This window comes from Gadus macrocephalus, chromosome 22 (genome assembly GCF_031168955.1).
Source record: "Gadus macrocephalus chromosome 22, ASM3116895v1".
In the NCBI taxonomy this organism is placed as follows: Eukaryota; Metazoa; Chordata; class Actinopteri; order Gadiformes; family Gadidae; genus Gadus; species Gadus macrocephalus.
In genome coordinates this window covers 1,443,100-1,458,556 of record NC_082403.1, presented here as the reverse complement: position 1 = coordinate 1,458,556, position 15,457 = coordinate 1,443,100, and the positions used below count along the sequence as shown (strand labels likewise).

Genomic DNA, 15,457 nt, shown 5'->3' with positions numbered 1-15,457 from the left:
TACTTACCTGGATCTCTCTATATATCTATCTCTATAGATATAGACATGTGTGTTTGCACCTACTCCGTGTGTAGGTTATGGGATGTGAATATGGAAGGATTTCACAGTAATGAATAAACCGCGAGTGTCTTAAATCGTGTCGGCCGTTTATTGAGATCAAGCTGGAAACACACACAACACTGTTCAGAATTTGTACAGCGGTTCTATCGTAGTTCTACGGACCAAGTAGAAATGTTCTATTGTAGTTCTACGGACCTACTCCAGCGGTTCTCTGGTCACCTCTACAGCCTCATGGAGATGTTCTGCTGGTTTTAGTACAGAAACAAACCTCCACGGATCAGAGTAGAGCGACGTGTCTCACATTGGCTTAGAGTCTGCTGCCCCTAGTGGCTAACACATGGAACGGGAGGCCAGCTCCAACAGGCAGGCTGTAGGCCGTTCTGGCCCCTAGCGTAGCCTACAGCGCTACGACTACTACAGTAGCAGGCTGTAGGCCGTTCTGGCCCCTAGCGTAGCCTACAGCGCTACGACTACTACAGTAGCAGGCTGCAGGCCGTTCTGGCCCCTAGCGTAGCCTACAGCGCTACGACTACTACAGTAGCAGGCTGCAGGCCGTTCTGGCCCCTAGCGTAGCCTACAGCGCTACGACTACTACAGTAGTAGGCTGCAGGCCGTTCTGGCCCCTAGCGTAGCCTACAGCGCTACGACTACTACAGTAGTAGGCTGCAGGCCGTTCTAGCGTAGCTACAGAACTCTTGAGCTAGCTACCCTGTAGCGGCTACAGCACCTGGCTAGGCGGTCGCAACAGCAACTAGCCAGGCAGTAGCTGCTATAGCGGTTAGCTAGACTCCAGCACCCAGACAGGCGGTTGTAGCTACAGGCTAGGCTGGGCTCTAGTACAGCTAGTTAGCGAAGCATACCGTCACACCGACACTTTACACACTGACATCTTCCAGTATGCTAACATAACACCGCAGTGAACACGCTGAAACACCTGCTAGCAGTTAGCCGCAGAACAACACACTCATAACAGGAAGGGAGCTAACACAGCTAAAGGCTAACGAGAAACCTCTAGAAAGCTGCTCCTCCAGGTCCCCGGTCCCGTCGTCCATCAGTCTCTGGTTCCTGACGCTGAGCAGGAGTAGTGCTGGTCCGTTGTGTCCTTGTGTTGTGTCCTTGTGGTGTCGTTGTGTCGTGTTGTGTCGTGGGGAGCGTGGTCACACTGATACTGTACAGAGGAGGAGGAGCCTCACGGCACAAACCGACGTCTGCGACACTTTACCGAGAGGTTCCGCGATCAGAACGTCCGACACTACTGACCCTGAAGACCTGGACAGAGATGGAGAACACTTTGTATGGCACTGCTTCTGTCTGAGCTACGATCATGGATAGATTCATCTCTCTATAGGGGCTCATTCTGTGATTGATTTCATATATAATATACTGTTTATACTGGGAGACCATGCACCTTAATCTACAGATTATACTAGAGGACTAGAATACACCAGAGCAGCTGTCTGTCAGAGGCTCCTCTGATCACCTGACCGCCTTCACCTCGGAACACCTCACACATCATCGTCATCATCATCATCGTCACCACCGCCTCCTCCACCACCACCTCCTCCCAACTCCACATCATCATCATCATCATCATCAGTACCTCCTCCACCTCCTCCACCACCTCCTCCCAACTCCACATCATCATCATCATCAGAACCACCTCCTCCTCCACCACCTCCTCCTCAACACCACCTGGGGCCTGAGAGGCCCCTGTGGGGGGGGGGGGGGGGGTCAGTGGGTCCGGGGGGCCGAGCGGTCGTCGGTGTCCCCCCCCCTCAGCGGGACCCCCCTCCTGATGGAGGCCAGCACCCCCTCCCCCAGCTCCGCCTCCTCCAGCAGCCCGGGGAGGGGCCTCCTCTCGGGGCCCCGGGGGACGGGGGCCCCCTGCTGCTGGGGGGGGGGCGCGGGGGAGTCGGCACCGGGCCCGGGGAGGGGGCAGAGGGGGGCGGGGGGGCCGAGGGGGGCGGGGGGCCCGGCGGGGGCGGGGGGGCCGAGGGGCGTGGGGGGTCCGGTGGGGGGGGGGAAGGGCCGGTCGGGCACGGTGGGGGTCTTGACGGGGATCATGGGGGGTCTGACGGGGCCCGGGGCCCCCGGGGGCCGCCGGAGGCTGGGTTTGGAGGAGGGGGCCCGGCGGATGGTGGCCACGCCCAGAGGGGCGGAGCTACTGCTGGGGGCGGGGCGTTTGGGATGGAACCGGGAGGAGCGCTCCGGGTCCGCCTCCTGGTCCGTTGCCATGGAGAAGTAGTCCCAGTCTGAGCCTGCACACACACACACACACACACACACACACACACACACAGGGGTAACAGTGTTTTATGACGACCAATAAAAAACAACTGTGTTACCCCTTATGTTCTTTTTCATGACGACCAATAAAAAACAACAGTGTTACCCCTCATGTTTCATTTGATAAAAACGACAGTGTTACCCCCTGTGTTTTTTTCATGACGACCGATAAAAAACGACAGTGTTACCCCGCATGTTTCATTTGATAAAAATGACAGTGTTACCCCTTATGTTTTTTTCATGACGACCGATAAAAAACAACAGTGTTACCCCGTTTCATTTGATAAAAACGACAGTGTTACCCCTCATGTTTCATTTGATAAAAACGACAAGTGTTACCCCTTGTGTTATTTTTCATGACGACCAAAGAAAAACAACAGTGTCACCCCCTATGTTTTATTTGATAAATATCGACAGTGATACCCCTTATATTTATTTCATGACGGCCGATAAAAAAACGACAGAGTTACCCCTCATGTTTTTTCCATGTTGACCATGTTGACCAATAAATATGTATTTTTTTCATGACGACCAATAAAAAACGACAGTGTTACCCCTTATGTCTTTTTTCATGACGACCAATAAAAAACAACAGTGTTACCCCTTATGTCTTTTTTTCATGACGACCAATAAAAAACAACAGTGTTACCCCTTACGGATTTTTTCATGACAACCAATAAAAAACAACAGTGTCTCATGTTTCATTTGCTAAAAACGACAGTGTTGCCCCCTATGTTTTAATTGATAAATATCGACAGTGTTACCCTTTTTGTTTTTTTCATGACGACCAATAAAAAACAACATTGTTACCCCTTATGTTTTTTTCATGACGACCAATAAAAAACAACTGTGTTGCCCCTTATTTATTTTTTCATGACGACCAATAAAAAACAACAGTGTTACCCCTCATGTTTCATTTGATAAAAACGACAGTGTTACCCCTTACGTTTTTTTCATGACGACCGATAAAAAACAACAGTGTTACCCCGTTTCATTTGATAAAAACAACAATGTTACCCCTTATGTCTTTTTTCCATGACGACCAATAAAAAACAACAGTGTTACCCCTTATGTTTTTTTTCATGGCGACCAATAAAAAACGACAGTGTTACCCCTTATGTTTTTTTTCATGCTGACCAAAGAAAAACAACAGTGTCACCCCCTATGTTTTATTTGATAAATATCGACAGTGATACCCCTTATATTTATTTCATGACGGCCGATAAAAAAACGACAGAGTTACCCCTCATGTTTTTTCCATGTTGACCATGTTGACCAATAAATATGTATTTTTTTCATGACGACCAATAAAAAACGACAGTGTTACCCCTTATGTCTTTTTTCATGACGACCAATAAAAAACAACAGTGTTACCCCTTATGTCTTTTTTTCATGACGACCAATAAAAAACAACAGTGTTACCCCTTACGGATTTTTTCATGACAACAAATAAAAAACAACAGTGTCTCATGTTTCATTTGCTAAAAACGACAGTGTTGCCCCCTATGTTTTAATTGATAAATATCGACAGTGTTACCCTTTTTGTTTTTTTCATGACGACCAATAAAAAACAACATTGTTACCCCTTATGTTTTTTTCATGACGACCAATAAAAAACAACTGTGTTGCCCCTTATTTTTTTTTTCATGACGACCAATAAAAAACAACAGTGTTACCCCTCATGTTTCATTTGATAAAAACGACAGTGTTACCCCTTACGTTTTTTTCATGACGACCGATAAAAAACAACAGTGTTACCCCGTTTCATTTGATAAAAACAACAATGTTACCCCTTATGTCTTTTTTGGGTGGTGGGGTTTTTGGTGGGGGGGGTGTTACCCCTTATGTTTTTTTCATGGCGACCAATAAAAAACGACAGTGTTACCCCTTATGTTTTTTTCATGCTGACCATGGGGCTTGTTGATAAAAAACAACATTGTACCCCTTATGTTTTTTTTCTGATAAAAACAACATGTGTTACCCCTTATGTTTTTTTTCATGACGACCAATAAAAAACAAGTGTTACCCCTTATGTTTTTTTCATGGCGACCAATAAAAAACAACAGTGTTACCCCTTATGTTCTTTTTCATGACGACCAATAAAAAACAACAGTGTTACCCCTTCTGTTTTTTTTTCATGGCGACCAATAAAAAACGACAGTGTTACCCCTTATGTTTTTTTTTCATGACGACCAATAAAAAACAACAATGTTACCCCTTATGTCTTTTTTTCATGACGACCAATAAAAAACAACAGTGTTACCCCTTATGTTTTTTATCATGGCGACCAATAAAAAACGACAGTGTTACCCCTTATGTTTTTTTTCATGACGACCAAAGAAAAACAACAGTGTCACCCCCTATGTTTTATTTGATAAATATCGACAGTGTTACCCCCCATATTTATTTCATGACGGCCGATAAAAAAACGACAGAGTTACCCCTCATGTTTTTTCCATGTTGACCATGTTGACCAATAAATATGTATTTTTTTCACGACGACCAATAAAAAACAACAGTGTTACCCCTTATGTTTTTTTTCATGATGACCAATAAAAAACAACAGTGTTACCCCTTATGTTTTATTTCATGGCGACCAAAAAAAAACGACAGTGTTACCCCTTATGTTTTTTTTTCATGACGACCAATAAAAAACATCAATGTTACCCCTTATGTCTTTTTTTCATGACGACCAAAGAAAAACAACAGTGTCACCCCCTATGTTTTATTTGATAAAAAACAACATTGTTACCCCTTATGTTTTTTTTCATGACGAACAATAAAAAACAACTGTGTTACCCCTTATGTTTTTTTTCATGACGACCAATAAAAAACAACTGTGTTGCCCCTTATTTTTTTTTTCATGACGACCAATAAAAAACAACAGTGTTACCCCTCATGTTTCATTTGATAAAAACGACAGTGTTACCCCTTATGTTTTTTTCATGACGACCGATAAAAAACAACAGTGTTACCCCGTTTCATTTGATAAAAACAACAATGTTACCCCTTATGTCTTTTTTCCATGACGACCAATAAAAAACAACAGTGTTACCCCTTATGTCTTTTTTTCATGACGACCAATAAAAAACAACAGTGTTACCCCTTATGGATTTTTTCATGACAACCAATAAAAAACAACAGTGTCTCATGTTTCATTTGCTAAAAACGACAGTGTTACCCCCTATGTTTTAATTGATAAATATCGACAGTGTTACCCTTTTTGTTTTTTTCATGACGACCAATAAAAAACAACAGTGTTACCCCTTATGTTTTATTTCATGGCGACCAAAAAAAAACGACAGTGTTACCCCTTATGTTTTTTTTTCATGACGACCAATAAAAAACATCAATGTTACCCCTTATGTCTTTTTTTGATGACGACCAAAGAAAAACAACAGTGTCACCCCCTATGTTTTATTTGATAAAAAACAACATTGTTACCCCTTATGTTTTTTTTCATGACGAACAATAAAAAACAACTGTGTTACCCCTTATGTTTTTTTTCATGACGACCAATAAAAAACAACTGTGTTGCCCCTTATTTTTTTTTTCATGACGACCAATAAAAAACAACAGTGTTACCCCTCATGTTTCATTTGATAAAAACGACAGTGTTACCCCTTATGTTTTTTTCATGACGACCGATAAAAAACAACAGTGTTACCCCGTTTCATTTGATAAAAACAACAATGTTACCCCTTATGTCTTTTTTCCATGACGACCAATAAAAAACAACAGTGTTACCCCTTATGTCTTTTTTTCATGACGACCAATAAAAAACAACAGTGTTACCCCTTATGGATTTTTTCATGACAACCAATAAAAAACAACAGTGTCTCATGTTTCATTTGCTAAAAACGACAGTGTTACCCCCTATGTTTTAATTGATAAATATCGACAGTGTTACCCTTTTTGTTTTTTTCATGACGACCAATAAAAAACAACATTGTTACCCCTTATGTTTTTTTTCATGACGACCAATAAAAAACAACTGTGTTGCCCCTTATGTTTTTTTCATGACGACCAATAAAAAACAACAGTGTTAACCCTTGTGTTTTTTTCATGACGACCAATAAAAAACAACAGTGTTAACCCTTGTGTTTTTTTTCATGACGACCAATAAAAAACAACAGTGTTGCCCCTTATGTTTTTTTTCATGACGACCAATAAAAAACAACAGTGTTACCCCTTATGTTTTTTTCATGACGAACCATAAAAAACAACAGTGTTACCCCTTATGTTATTTTTCATGGCGACCGATAAAAAACAACAGTGTTACCCCTTATGTTTTTTTCATGACGACCGATAAAAAACGAGTGTTACCCCTAATGTTTCATTTGATAAAAACAACAGTGTTACCCCTTATGTTTTTTTTCATGACGACTAATAAAAAACAACAGTGTTACCCCTTATGTTTTTTTCAAGACGACCAATAAAAAACAACAGTGTTACCCCTTATGTTTTTTTTCATGACGACCAATAAAAAACAACAGTGTTACCCCTTATGTTTTTTTCATGACGACCAATAAAAAACAACAGTGTTACCCCTTATGTTTTTTTCATGACGACCAATAAAAAACAACATTGTTACCCCTTATGTTTTTTTGTCATGACGACCAATAAAAAACAACATTGTTACCCCTTATGTCTTTTTGTCATGACGACCAATAAAAAACAACATTGTTACCCCTTATGTCTTTTTGTCATGACGACCAATAAAAAACAACAGTGTTACCCCTTGTTTTTTTTCATGACGACCAATAAAAAACAACATTGTTACCCCTTATGTTTTTTTCATGACGACCGATAAAAAACGACAGTGTCACCCCTTATGTTTCATTTGATAAAAACGACAGTGTTACCCCTTATGTTTCATTTGATAAAAACAACAGTGTTACCCCTCATGTTTTTTTCATGACGACCGATAAAAAACAACAGTGTTACACCTTATGTTTTTTTTCATGACGACCAATAAAAAAACAACAGTGTTGCCCCTTATGGTTTTTTTCATGACGACCAATAAAAAACAACAGTGTTACCCTTTATGTTTTTTTCATGACGACCAATAAAAAACAACAGTGTTACCCCTTGTTTTTTTTCATGACGACCAATAAAAAACAACAGTGGTACCCCTTATGTTTTTTTCCATGACGACCAATAAAAAACAACGGTGTTACCCCTTATGTTTTTTTCATGACGACCAATAAAAAACAACATTGTTACCCCTCATGTTTTTTTTCATGACGACCAATAAAAAAACAACATTGTTACCCCTTATGTTTTTTTCAAGACGACCAATAAAAAAAAAAAAAAAAAAAATAAAAAAATAAAAATGTTTTTATTTTTTTTTCATGACGACCAATAAAAAACAACAGTGTTACCCCTCATGTTATTTTTTATGGCGACCGATAAAAAACAACAGTGTTACCCCTCATTTTTTTTTCATGACGACCAATAAAAAACAACAGTGTTACCCCTCATGTTATTTTTTATGGCGACCGATAAAAAACAACAGTGTTACCCCTTATGTTTTTTTCATGACGACCGATAAAAAACGACAGTGTTACCCCTTATGTTTCATTTGATAAAAACAACAGTGTTACCCCTCATGTTTTTTTCATGACGACCGATAAAAAACAACAGTGTTACACCTTATGTTTTTTTTCATGACGACCAATAAAAAAACAACAGTGTTGCCCCTTATGGTTTTTTTCCATGACGACCAATAAAAAACAACGGTGTTACCCCTTATGTTTTTTTCATGACGACCAATAAAAAACAACATTGTTACCCCTCATGTTTTTTTTCATGACGACCAATAAAAAAACAACATTGTTACCCCTTATGTTTTTTTCAAGACGACCAATAAAAAACAACAGTGTTACCCCTTATGTTTTTTTTCATGACGACCAATAAAAAACAACAGTGTTACCCCTTGTTTTTTTTCATGACGACCAATAAAAAACAACAGTGTTACCCCTTATGTTTTTTTCCATGACGACCAATATAAAACAACAGTGTTACCCCTTATGTTTTTTTCATGACGACCAATAAAAAACAACATTGTTACCCCTTATGTTTTTTTTCATGACGACCAATAAAAAACAACATTGTTACCCCTTATGTCTTTTTGTCATGACGACCAATAAAAACAACAGTGTTACCCCTTATGTTTTTTTTCATGGCGACCAATAAAAAACAACAGTGTTACCCCTTATGTTTTTTTTCATGACGACCAATAAAAAACAACAGTGTTACCCCTTATTTTTTTTTCATGACGACCAATAAAAAACAACAGTGTTACCCCTCATGTTATTTTTTATGGCGACCGATAAAAAACAACAGTGTTACCCCTCATTTTTTTTTCATGACGACCAATAAAAAACAACAGTGTTACCCCTCATGTTATTTTTTATGGCGACCGATAAAAAACGACAGTGTTACCCCTTATGTTTCATTTGATAAAAACAACAGTGTTACCCCTCATGTTTTTTTCATGACGACCGATAAAAAACAACAGTGTTACACCTTATGTTTTTTTTCATGACGACCAATAAAAAAACAACAGTGTTGCCCCTTATGGTTTTTTTCATGACGACCAATAAAAAACAACAGTGTTACCCTTTATGTTTTTTTCATGACGACCAATAAAAAACAACAGTGTTACCCCTTGTTTTTTTTCATGACGACCAATAAAAAACAACAGTGTTACCCCTTATGTTTTTTTCCATGACGACCAATAAAAAACAACAGTGTTACCCCTTATGTTTTTTTCATGACGACCAATAAAAAACAACATTGTTACCCCTTATGTTTTTTTTCATGACGACCAATAAAAAACAACATTTTTACCCCTTATGTCTTTTTGTCATGACGACCAATAAAAAACAACAGTGTTACCCCTTATGTATTTTTTCATGACGACCAATAAAAAACAACAGTGTTACCCCTTTTTTTTTTTTCATGACGACCAATAAAAAACAACAGTGTTACCCCTCATGTTATTTTTTATGGCGACCGATAAAAAACAACAGTGTTACCCCTTATGTTTTTTTCATGACGACCGATAAAAAACGACAGTGTTACCCCTTATGTTTTAATAGATGAATATCGACAGTGTTACCCCTTATGTTTTTTTTAATGCGACCGATAAAAAACAACAGTGTTTCCCCTTATGTTCATTTTCATGACGACCGATAAAAAACAACAGTGTTTCCCCTTATGTTTTTTTTCATGAAGACCAATAAAAAACAACAGTGTTTCCCCTTATGTTTTTTTTCATGACGACCAATAAAAAACAACAGTGTTACCCCTCATGTTATTTTTTATGGCGACCGATAAAAAACAACAGTGTTACCCCTTATGTTTTTTTTCATGGCGACCGATAAAAAACAACAGTGTTTCCCCTTATGTTCATTTTCATGACGACCGATAAAAAACAACAGTGTTTCCCCTTATGTTTTTTTTCATGAAGACCAATAAAAAACAACAGTGTTACCCCTTATGTTTCATTTGATAAAAACAACATAAACGACATAAACTCCAAAACCTCCGGTTTAAGGAGTACGGTTTTAAAGCGCAGCAATGCTAACCGACAGAGCATTTGGCCCGAGGGGTGTGTGTGTGTTACCGGGGGCCTGCAGCGGGTGGTCTGCGCGGCTGGGGGTCTGTGCGGGGGTGGGGGTCTGCGCGGGGGTGGGGGTCTGGCTGCTGTAGCCGCTGGAGCCCTGCAGCGACCCCCCCCCGAGGTCCAGCCGGAGGCCCCTGGCCAGGGCCCTGCTCAGCTCCTCGTGCACCTCCCGCTCCTCCTGACGCACACGCACGCACACGCAGACACACGCACGCACACGCACGCACGCAGACACACACACGCGCACGCACGCACACGCAGACACACGCACGCACACGCACGCACGCAGACACACGCACACGCACGCACGCACACGCAGACACACACCAAGGCACACACGCACGCAAACACACACACATACACCGGGGAACACACACACACACACACACAGACACACACAAACACACACGTACGTTAGCATCAGTTTAGAGCTCTATATCAGCATTAGCTTAGCGCTGCGTTAGCATCAGTTTAGAGCTCTCTCTCAGCATTAGCTTAGCGCTGCGTTAGCATCAGGTTAGAGCTCTCTACCAGCATTAGCTTAGCGCTGCGTTAGCATCAGTTTAGAGCTATCTATCAGCATTAGCTTAGCGCTTCATTAGCATCATTTTAGAGCTCTCTATCAGCATAAGCTTAGCGCTGCGTTAGCATCAGGTTGGAGCTCTCTATCAGCATTAGCTTAGCGCTGCGTTAGCATCAGTTTAGAGCTCTCTCTCAGCATTAGCTTAGCGCTGCGTTAGCATCAGGTTAGAGCTCTCTATCAGCATTAGCTTAGCGCTGCGTTAGCATCAGGTTAGAGCTCTCTACCAGCATTAGCTTAGCACTGCGTTAGCATCAGTTTAGAGCTCTCTATCAGCATTAGCTTAGCGCTTCAATAGCATCAGTTTAGAGCTCTCTATCAGCATAAGCTTAGCGCTGCGTTTGCATCAGGTTAGAGCTCTCTATCAGCATTAGCTTAGCGCTGCGTTAGCATCAGGTTAGAGCTCTCTACCAGCATTAGCTTAGTGCTGCGTTAGCATCAGGTGAGAGCTCTCTATCAGCATTAGCTTAGCGCTGCATTAGCATCAGTTTTGAGCTCTCTTTCAGCATTAGCTTAGCGCTGCGTTAGCATCCGGTTAGAGCTCTCTACCAGCATTAGCTTAGCGCTGCGTTAGCATCAGTTTAGAGCTCTCTATCAGCATTAGCTTAGCGCCCCATTAGCATCAGTTTAGAGCTCTCTATCAGCATAAGCTTAGCGCTGGGTTAGCATCAGTTTAGAGCTCTATATTAGCATAAGCTTAGCGCTGCGTTAGCATCAGTTTAGAGCTCTCTATCAGCATTAACTTAGCGCTGCGTTAGCATCAGTTTAGAGCTCTATATCAGCATTAGCTTAGCGCTCAGTTAGCGGTCACCTAGGGTGACCAGACGTCCTCTTTTTCCCGGACATGTCCTCTTTTCGAGACCTAAAAAATTTGTCCGGCAGGGATTCCAAAAACGTCCGGTATTTTGCCTCGTCGCAAAAAAAATAAATAATATTATTGTTATTATTATTATTTATTTTTTTGCCTCGTCGCATATTTGTGTTTCTGGGTCTTTCACATAACCTACTAGTTATTACCATTGTATATGTCTATGGTTATTACGGCCTTCCAAGTTCTGGAAATGGTATCTCCCTTACGTTCCACCTTCTTGCGCGAGCTGACTGTAGAGAGAGTCTGTCATTGGGCGACCGATCTCAGGGTTGCCAGAGCCACGATAATTATCCTCCAAATACGACCATTTTGGGCCTTTGGTACGTTACTTCCAATCTGGCAACATTGAGCACCTTGCCGCTTCCACTCTGTTTACAACAGCACATTACATCTGCAGCCATGCCTAAACGTAAATGTAAGTTCACGGACGAACTAAAGAAAAAAAAAAGAGTAATTTATTATTTAGAATATTGTATTTGTTATCATTATTGCTTTAATATATGAGGAGGACTGAAAAGTTTCTAATTTTCTTATTTTAATGTGGCCATATAAAGATTTTATTATTTAGAATGTTTTATTTGTTATCATTATTGACACATTTAAATGCCACAAAAAAGATTTGTTTTACATTTGCACTTTGCAATTTTGTTAAACTTCAATAAATAGATGTTCATATTGTCATTTCATTTGTGACATTTGTATGCATTCACATGGTCATGGTGCGGCATGCTATCCACTACCCCCCCCCCCGCCGCGACGAAGTGTCCTCTTTTTTACAAACTCAAATCTGGTCACCCTAGGTCACCTTGGAGCGTGACGCAGAGCCTCCAACCCTGGCCCTCGCTGGCTCCTCCCCCGGGTTGGTGACATCACAAGCCAGGTGGCTGCTGGGATCGGTAGTCTTGCTCCTTCGTAGCTCGTAGGGACCCGGTCTGCACCAGTCCTGACCAAACACACCTGGTTACCAAGGAGACCACTGCCGTGTGTGTGCTCTATTGTGTGTGTGTGTGTGTGTGTGTGTGTGTGTGTGTGTGTGTGTGTGATATGTGTTATGCGTGTGTGTGTGTGTGTTTGTGTGGCTTTGTTTGTGTGTGTGTGTGTGTTCTATGTGTGTGTGTGTGTGTGTGCGTGCGTGCGTGTGTGTGTGGGTGTGTGTTCTATGTGTGTGTTTGTGTGTGTGCGTGCGTGCGTGTTCTATGTGTGTGTGTGTGTGTGTGTGTGTGTGTGTGTGCGTGCGTTTGTGTGCGTTTGTTCTATGTGTGTGTTTGTGTGCGTGCGTGTGTGTTCTATGTGTGTGTGTCTGTGTGTGTGTGTGTGTGTGCGTGCGTGTTTGTGTGTGTGTTACCTGGGACCCGTCTGGGGGCATTGGCGATGAGCTGGTGGAGTGGTAAGATGCATCATGGGAGATGAATCCGGAGTCGTGGGAGGAGACGGAGGAGAGGCGGGCGGGGGGGGGCAGGGCGGAGGAGGAGGAGGAGGAGGAGGAGCCACGGAACCGGAAGTGAGTCGAAGGAGAGTGAGAGTGAGACCCACTGGAGCGGGGAATCACTGCTCAGACTACTGGAGAGAGAGAGAGAGAGAGAGAGAGAGAGAGACTACTGTTAACACTGCTGCTGAGAGAGAGAGAGAGAGAGAGAGAGAGAGAGAGAGAGAGAGAGAGAGAGAGAGAGAGAGAGAGAGAAGGCGAGAGAGAGAGAGAGAGAGAGAGAGAGAGACTACTGTTAACACTGCTGCTGAGAGAGAGAGAGAGAGAGGACAGAGAGAGAGAGAGAGAGAGAGAGAGAGAGAGAGGAAGAGGCGAGAGAGAGAGAGAGAGAGAGAGAGAGAGAGAGAGAGAGAGAGAGAGAGAGAGAGAGAGAGGAGGATGTTTCAGTCCAACCTGCACATGCTGGACTTCCTGGATAGGCTGTTGCTTGGCGATGAGGGAGGAGTCTTGTACGACCAGGTGACCTCTGACCCCTTCAGGTCAACTATCACCTGCAGAGAGAGAGAGAGAGAGAGAGAGAGAGAGAGAGAGAGAGAGAGAGAGAGAGAGAGAGAGAGAGAGAGAGAGAGAGAGAGAGAGACTTCCATTAACAGTGGAGAGAGAGAGAGAGAGAGAGAGAGAGAGAGAGAGAGAGAGAGGAGAGAGAGAGAGAGAGAGAGAGAGTCACCTGCTCGGGAGGAGGGGGCAACTTGTGGGGGTCCATGGTCAGGGTTCTGATGTCATCATTAATGGACCGCAGGCTCCCCATCTCCCCCAGTATCAACATCTCCTCCTCCTGAGACAGACAGACAGACAGACGGCTTGGCACCAAAACGCCAACATATTCTTTATTTTGCTGACCACTTGTTTTCTATCCCGACAGAAGCCTTGTAAGCCTTTCTCGTAGGTCGCACCATCTTTGTTTAATGCGACTGCATCACCTTCTCTCCCATGATCAGCAGCTCGTGGATTTCCCAGTCTCTCCACTTATAACTGCTCATGTTGATATCGCTGCGTTGTCTCTGTCTAGACATCACAGCAACACCTCCACCACCCAAGTCCAGCCCCCGGAACCGCAGAGGCCGTCTGATCGCATTCACATCAGAATGAAAGCGCCAATATGTGTAGCGTCCGGGAGGGTAGATTGGGGTGCGAAGTCAGGCCAGTTTATTACCTTGGTCAGTGTAAACGGGCCGACCATGCCGGGAAAAAGGCGTGCAAAAGAAGGGGCATATTGCACAGTGTAAAAACGTTTAGTGTGACAGTGTGTGTGTGACAGTGTGTGTGTGACAGTGTGTGTGTGACAGTGTGTGTGTGACAGTGTGTGCATGACAGTGTGACCGTGTGTGAGAGTTTGTGACAGTGCAGTGTGTGACGATGTGACAGTGTGTGTGACAGTGTGTGTGACAGTGTGTGTGAGTGTGTAACAGTGCAGTGTGTGAGAGTTTGTGACAGTGCAGTGTGTGTGACGGTGTAACAGTGTGTGTGATAGTGTTTGTGTGACAATGTGACAGTGTGTGTGACAATGTGTGTGTGTGTGACAGTGTGACAATGTGTGTGTGTGTGTGACAGTGTGTGAGTGACAGTGCGACAGTGTGAGTGACAGTGTGTGACAGTGTGTGACAGTGTTTGTGACAGTGTGTGACAGTGTGAGTGACAGTGTGTGACAGTGTGAGTGACAGTGTGTGACAGTGTGAGTGACAGTGTGTGACAGTGTGACAGTGTGAGTGACAGTGTGTGACAGTGTGACAGTGTGTGTGACAGTGTGAGTGTCAGGGGGCGGGGCCTACCACCACGGGACGCAGCATGTCCTCTCCTCCACCAGGGCGCGCCGCAGCGCCTGCCGCTCTGTCTCCTCCAGCAGGAAGTACTTCTGACTCACGTCCTGCAGGGCGCTGTCCAGCTGGGGCTGCAGGTCCCCGCGTCCTGAAGGACCCCACGGTGGAGAGGTTACACACACACACACACACACACACACACACACACACACACGCACACGCCCACGCGCACACGCACACGCACAGACACAGACACAGACAGACACACACACACACACACACACACACACACACACACAGACACACACACACACACACACACCCACACACACACACACACACACACACACACACAGACAGACAGACAGACAGACAGACAGACAGACAGACAGACAGACAGACAGACAGACAGACAGACAGACAGACAGACAGACAGACAGACAGACAGACACACACACACACACACACACACACACACACACACACAGACAGACACAGAGAAAGACACACACACACACACACACACAAACCCACACACACACACACACACACACACACACACACACACACACACACACACACACACACACACAGACAGACAGACAGACAGACAGACAGACAGACAGACAGACAGACAGACAGACAGACAGACAGACAGACAGACAGAGAAAGACACACACACACACACGTATATATATAGAAAGTCTTACCAAACATATCGGCTGGAGTAGCAAGGCATGATGGGATACGTAGTTCCAGGAGGAGAGACAAGAGAAGAGAATTC

General features: G+C 43.4%; 1 protein-coding gene across 3 annotated transcripts; it reads right to left on the bottom strand.

The window, feature by feature from the left end:
- Nucleotides 1–125: 125 nt before the first annotated feature.
- On the bottom strand, nt 126–14,521 carry LOC132451428 (protein MTSS 1-like). 3 transcript variants are annotated; one of them, XR_009524066.1, is made up of 7 exons: nt 13,584–14,521; nt 13,310–13,407; nt 12,776–12,990; nt 12,236–12,373; nt 9,980–10,157; nt 1,670–2,318; nt 126–1,603 (listed from the first exon to the last, which is right to left on the bottom strand). XR_009524066.1 is itself a non-coding variant. In XM_060043995.1 (6 exons), the coding sequence occupies exons 3-6, from the start codon at nt 12,794–12,796 to the stop codon at nt 1,792–1,794; spliced, it is 864 nt and encodes a 287-aa protein (XP_059899978.1). In that variant the 5' UTR covers nt 12,797–12,990; nt 13,310–13,407; nt 13,584–14,521; the 3' UTR covers nt 126–1,791. The 3 variants fall into 3 exon arrangements, 2 of the variants coding, with proteins under 2 accessions (XP_059899978.1, XP_059899980.1); XM_060043995.1 differs by having other exon boundaries at nt 126–2,318; XM_060043997.1 differs by having other exon boundaries at nt 126–2,318; nt 12,776–12,987.
- Between the last annotated feature and the right edge of the window lie 936 nt (nt 14,522–15,457).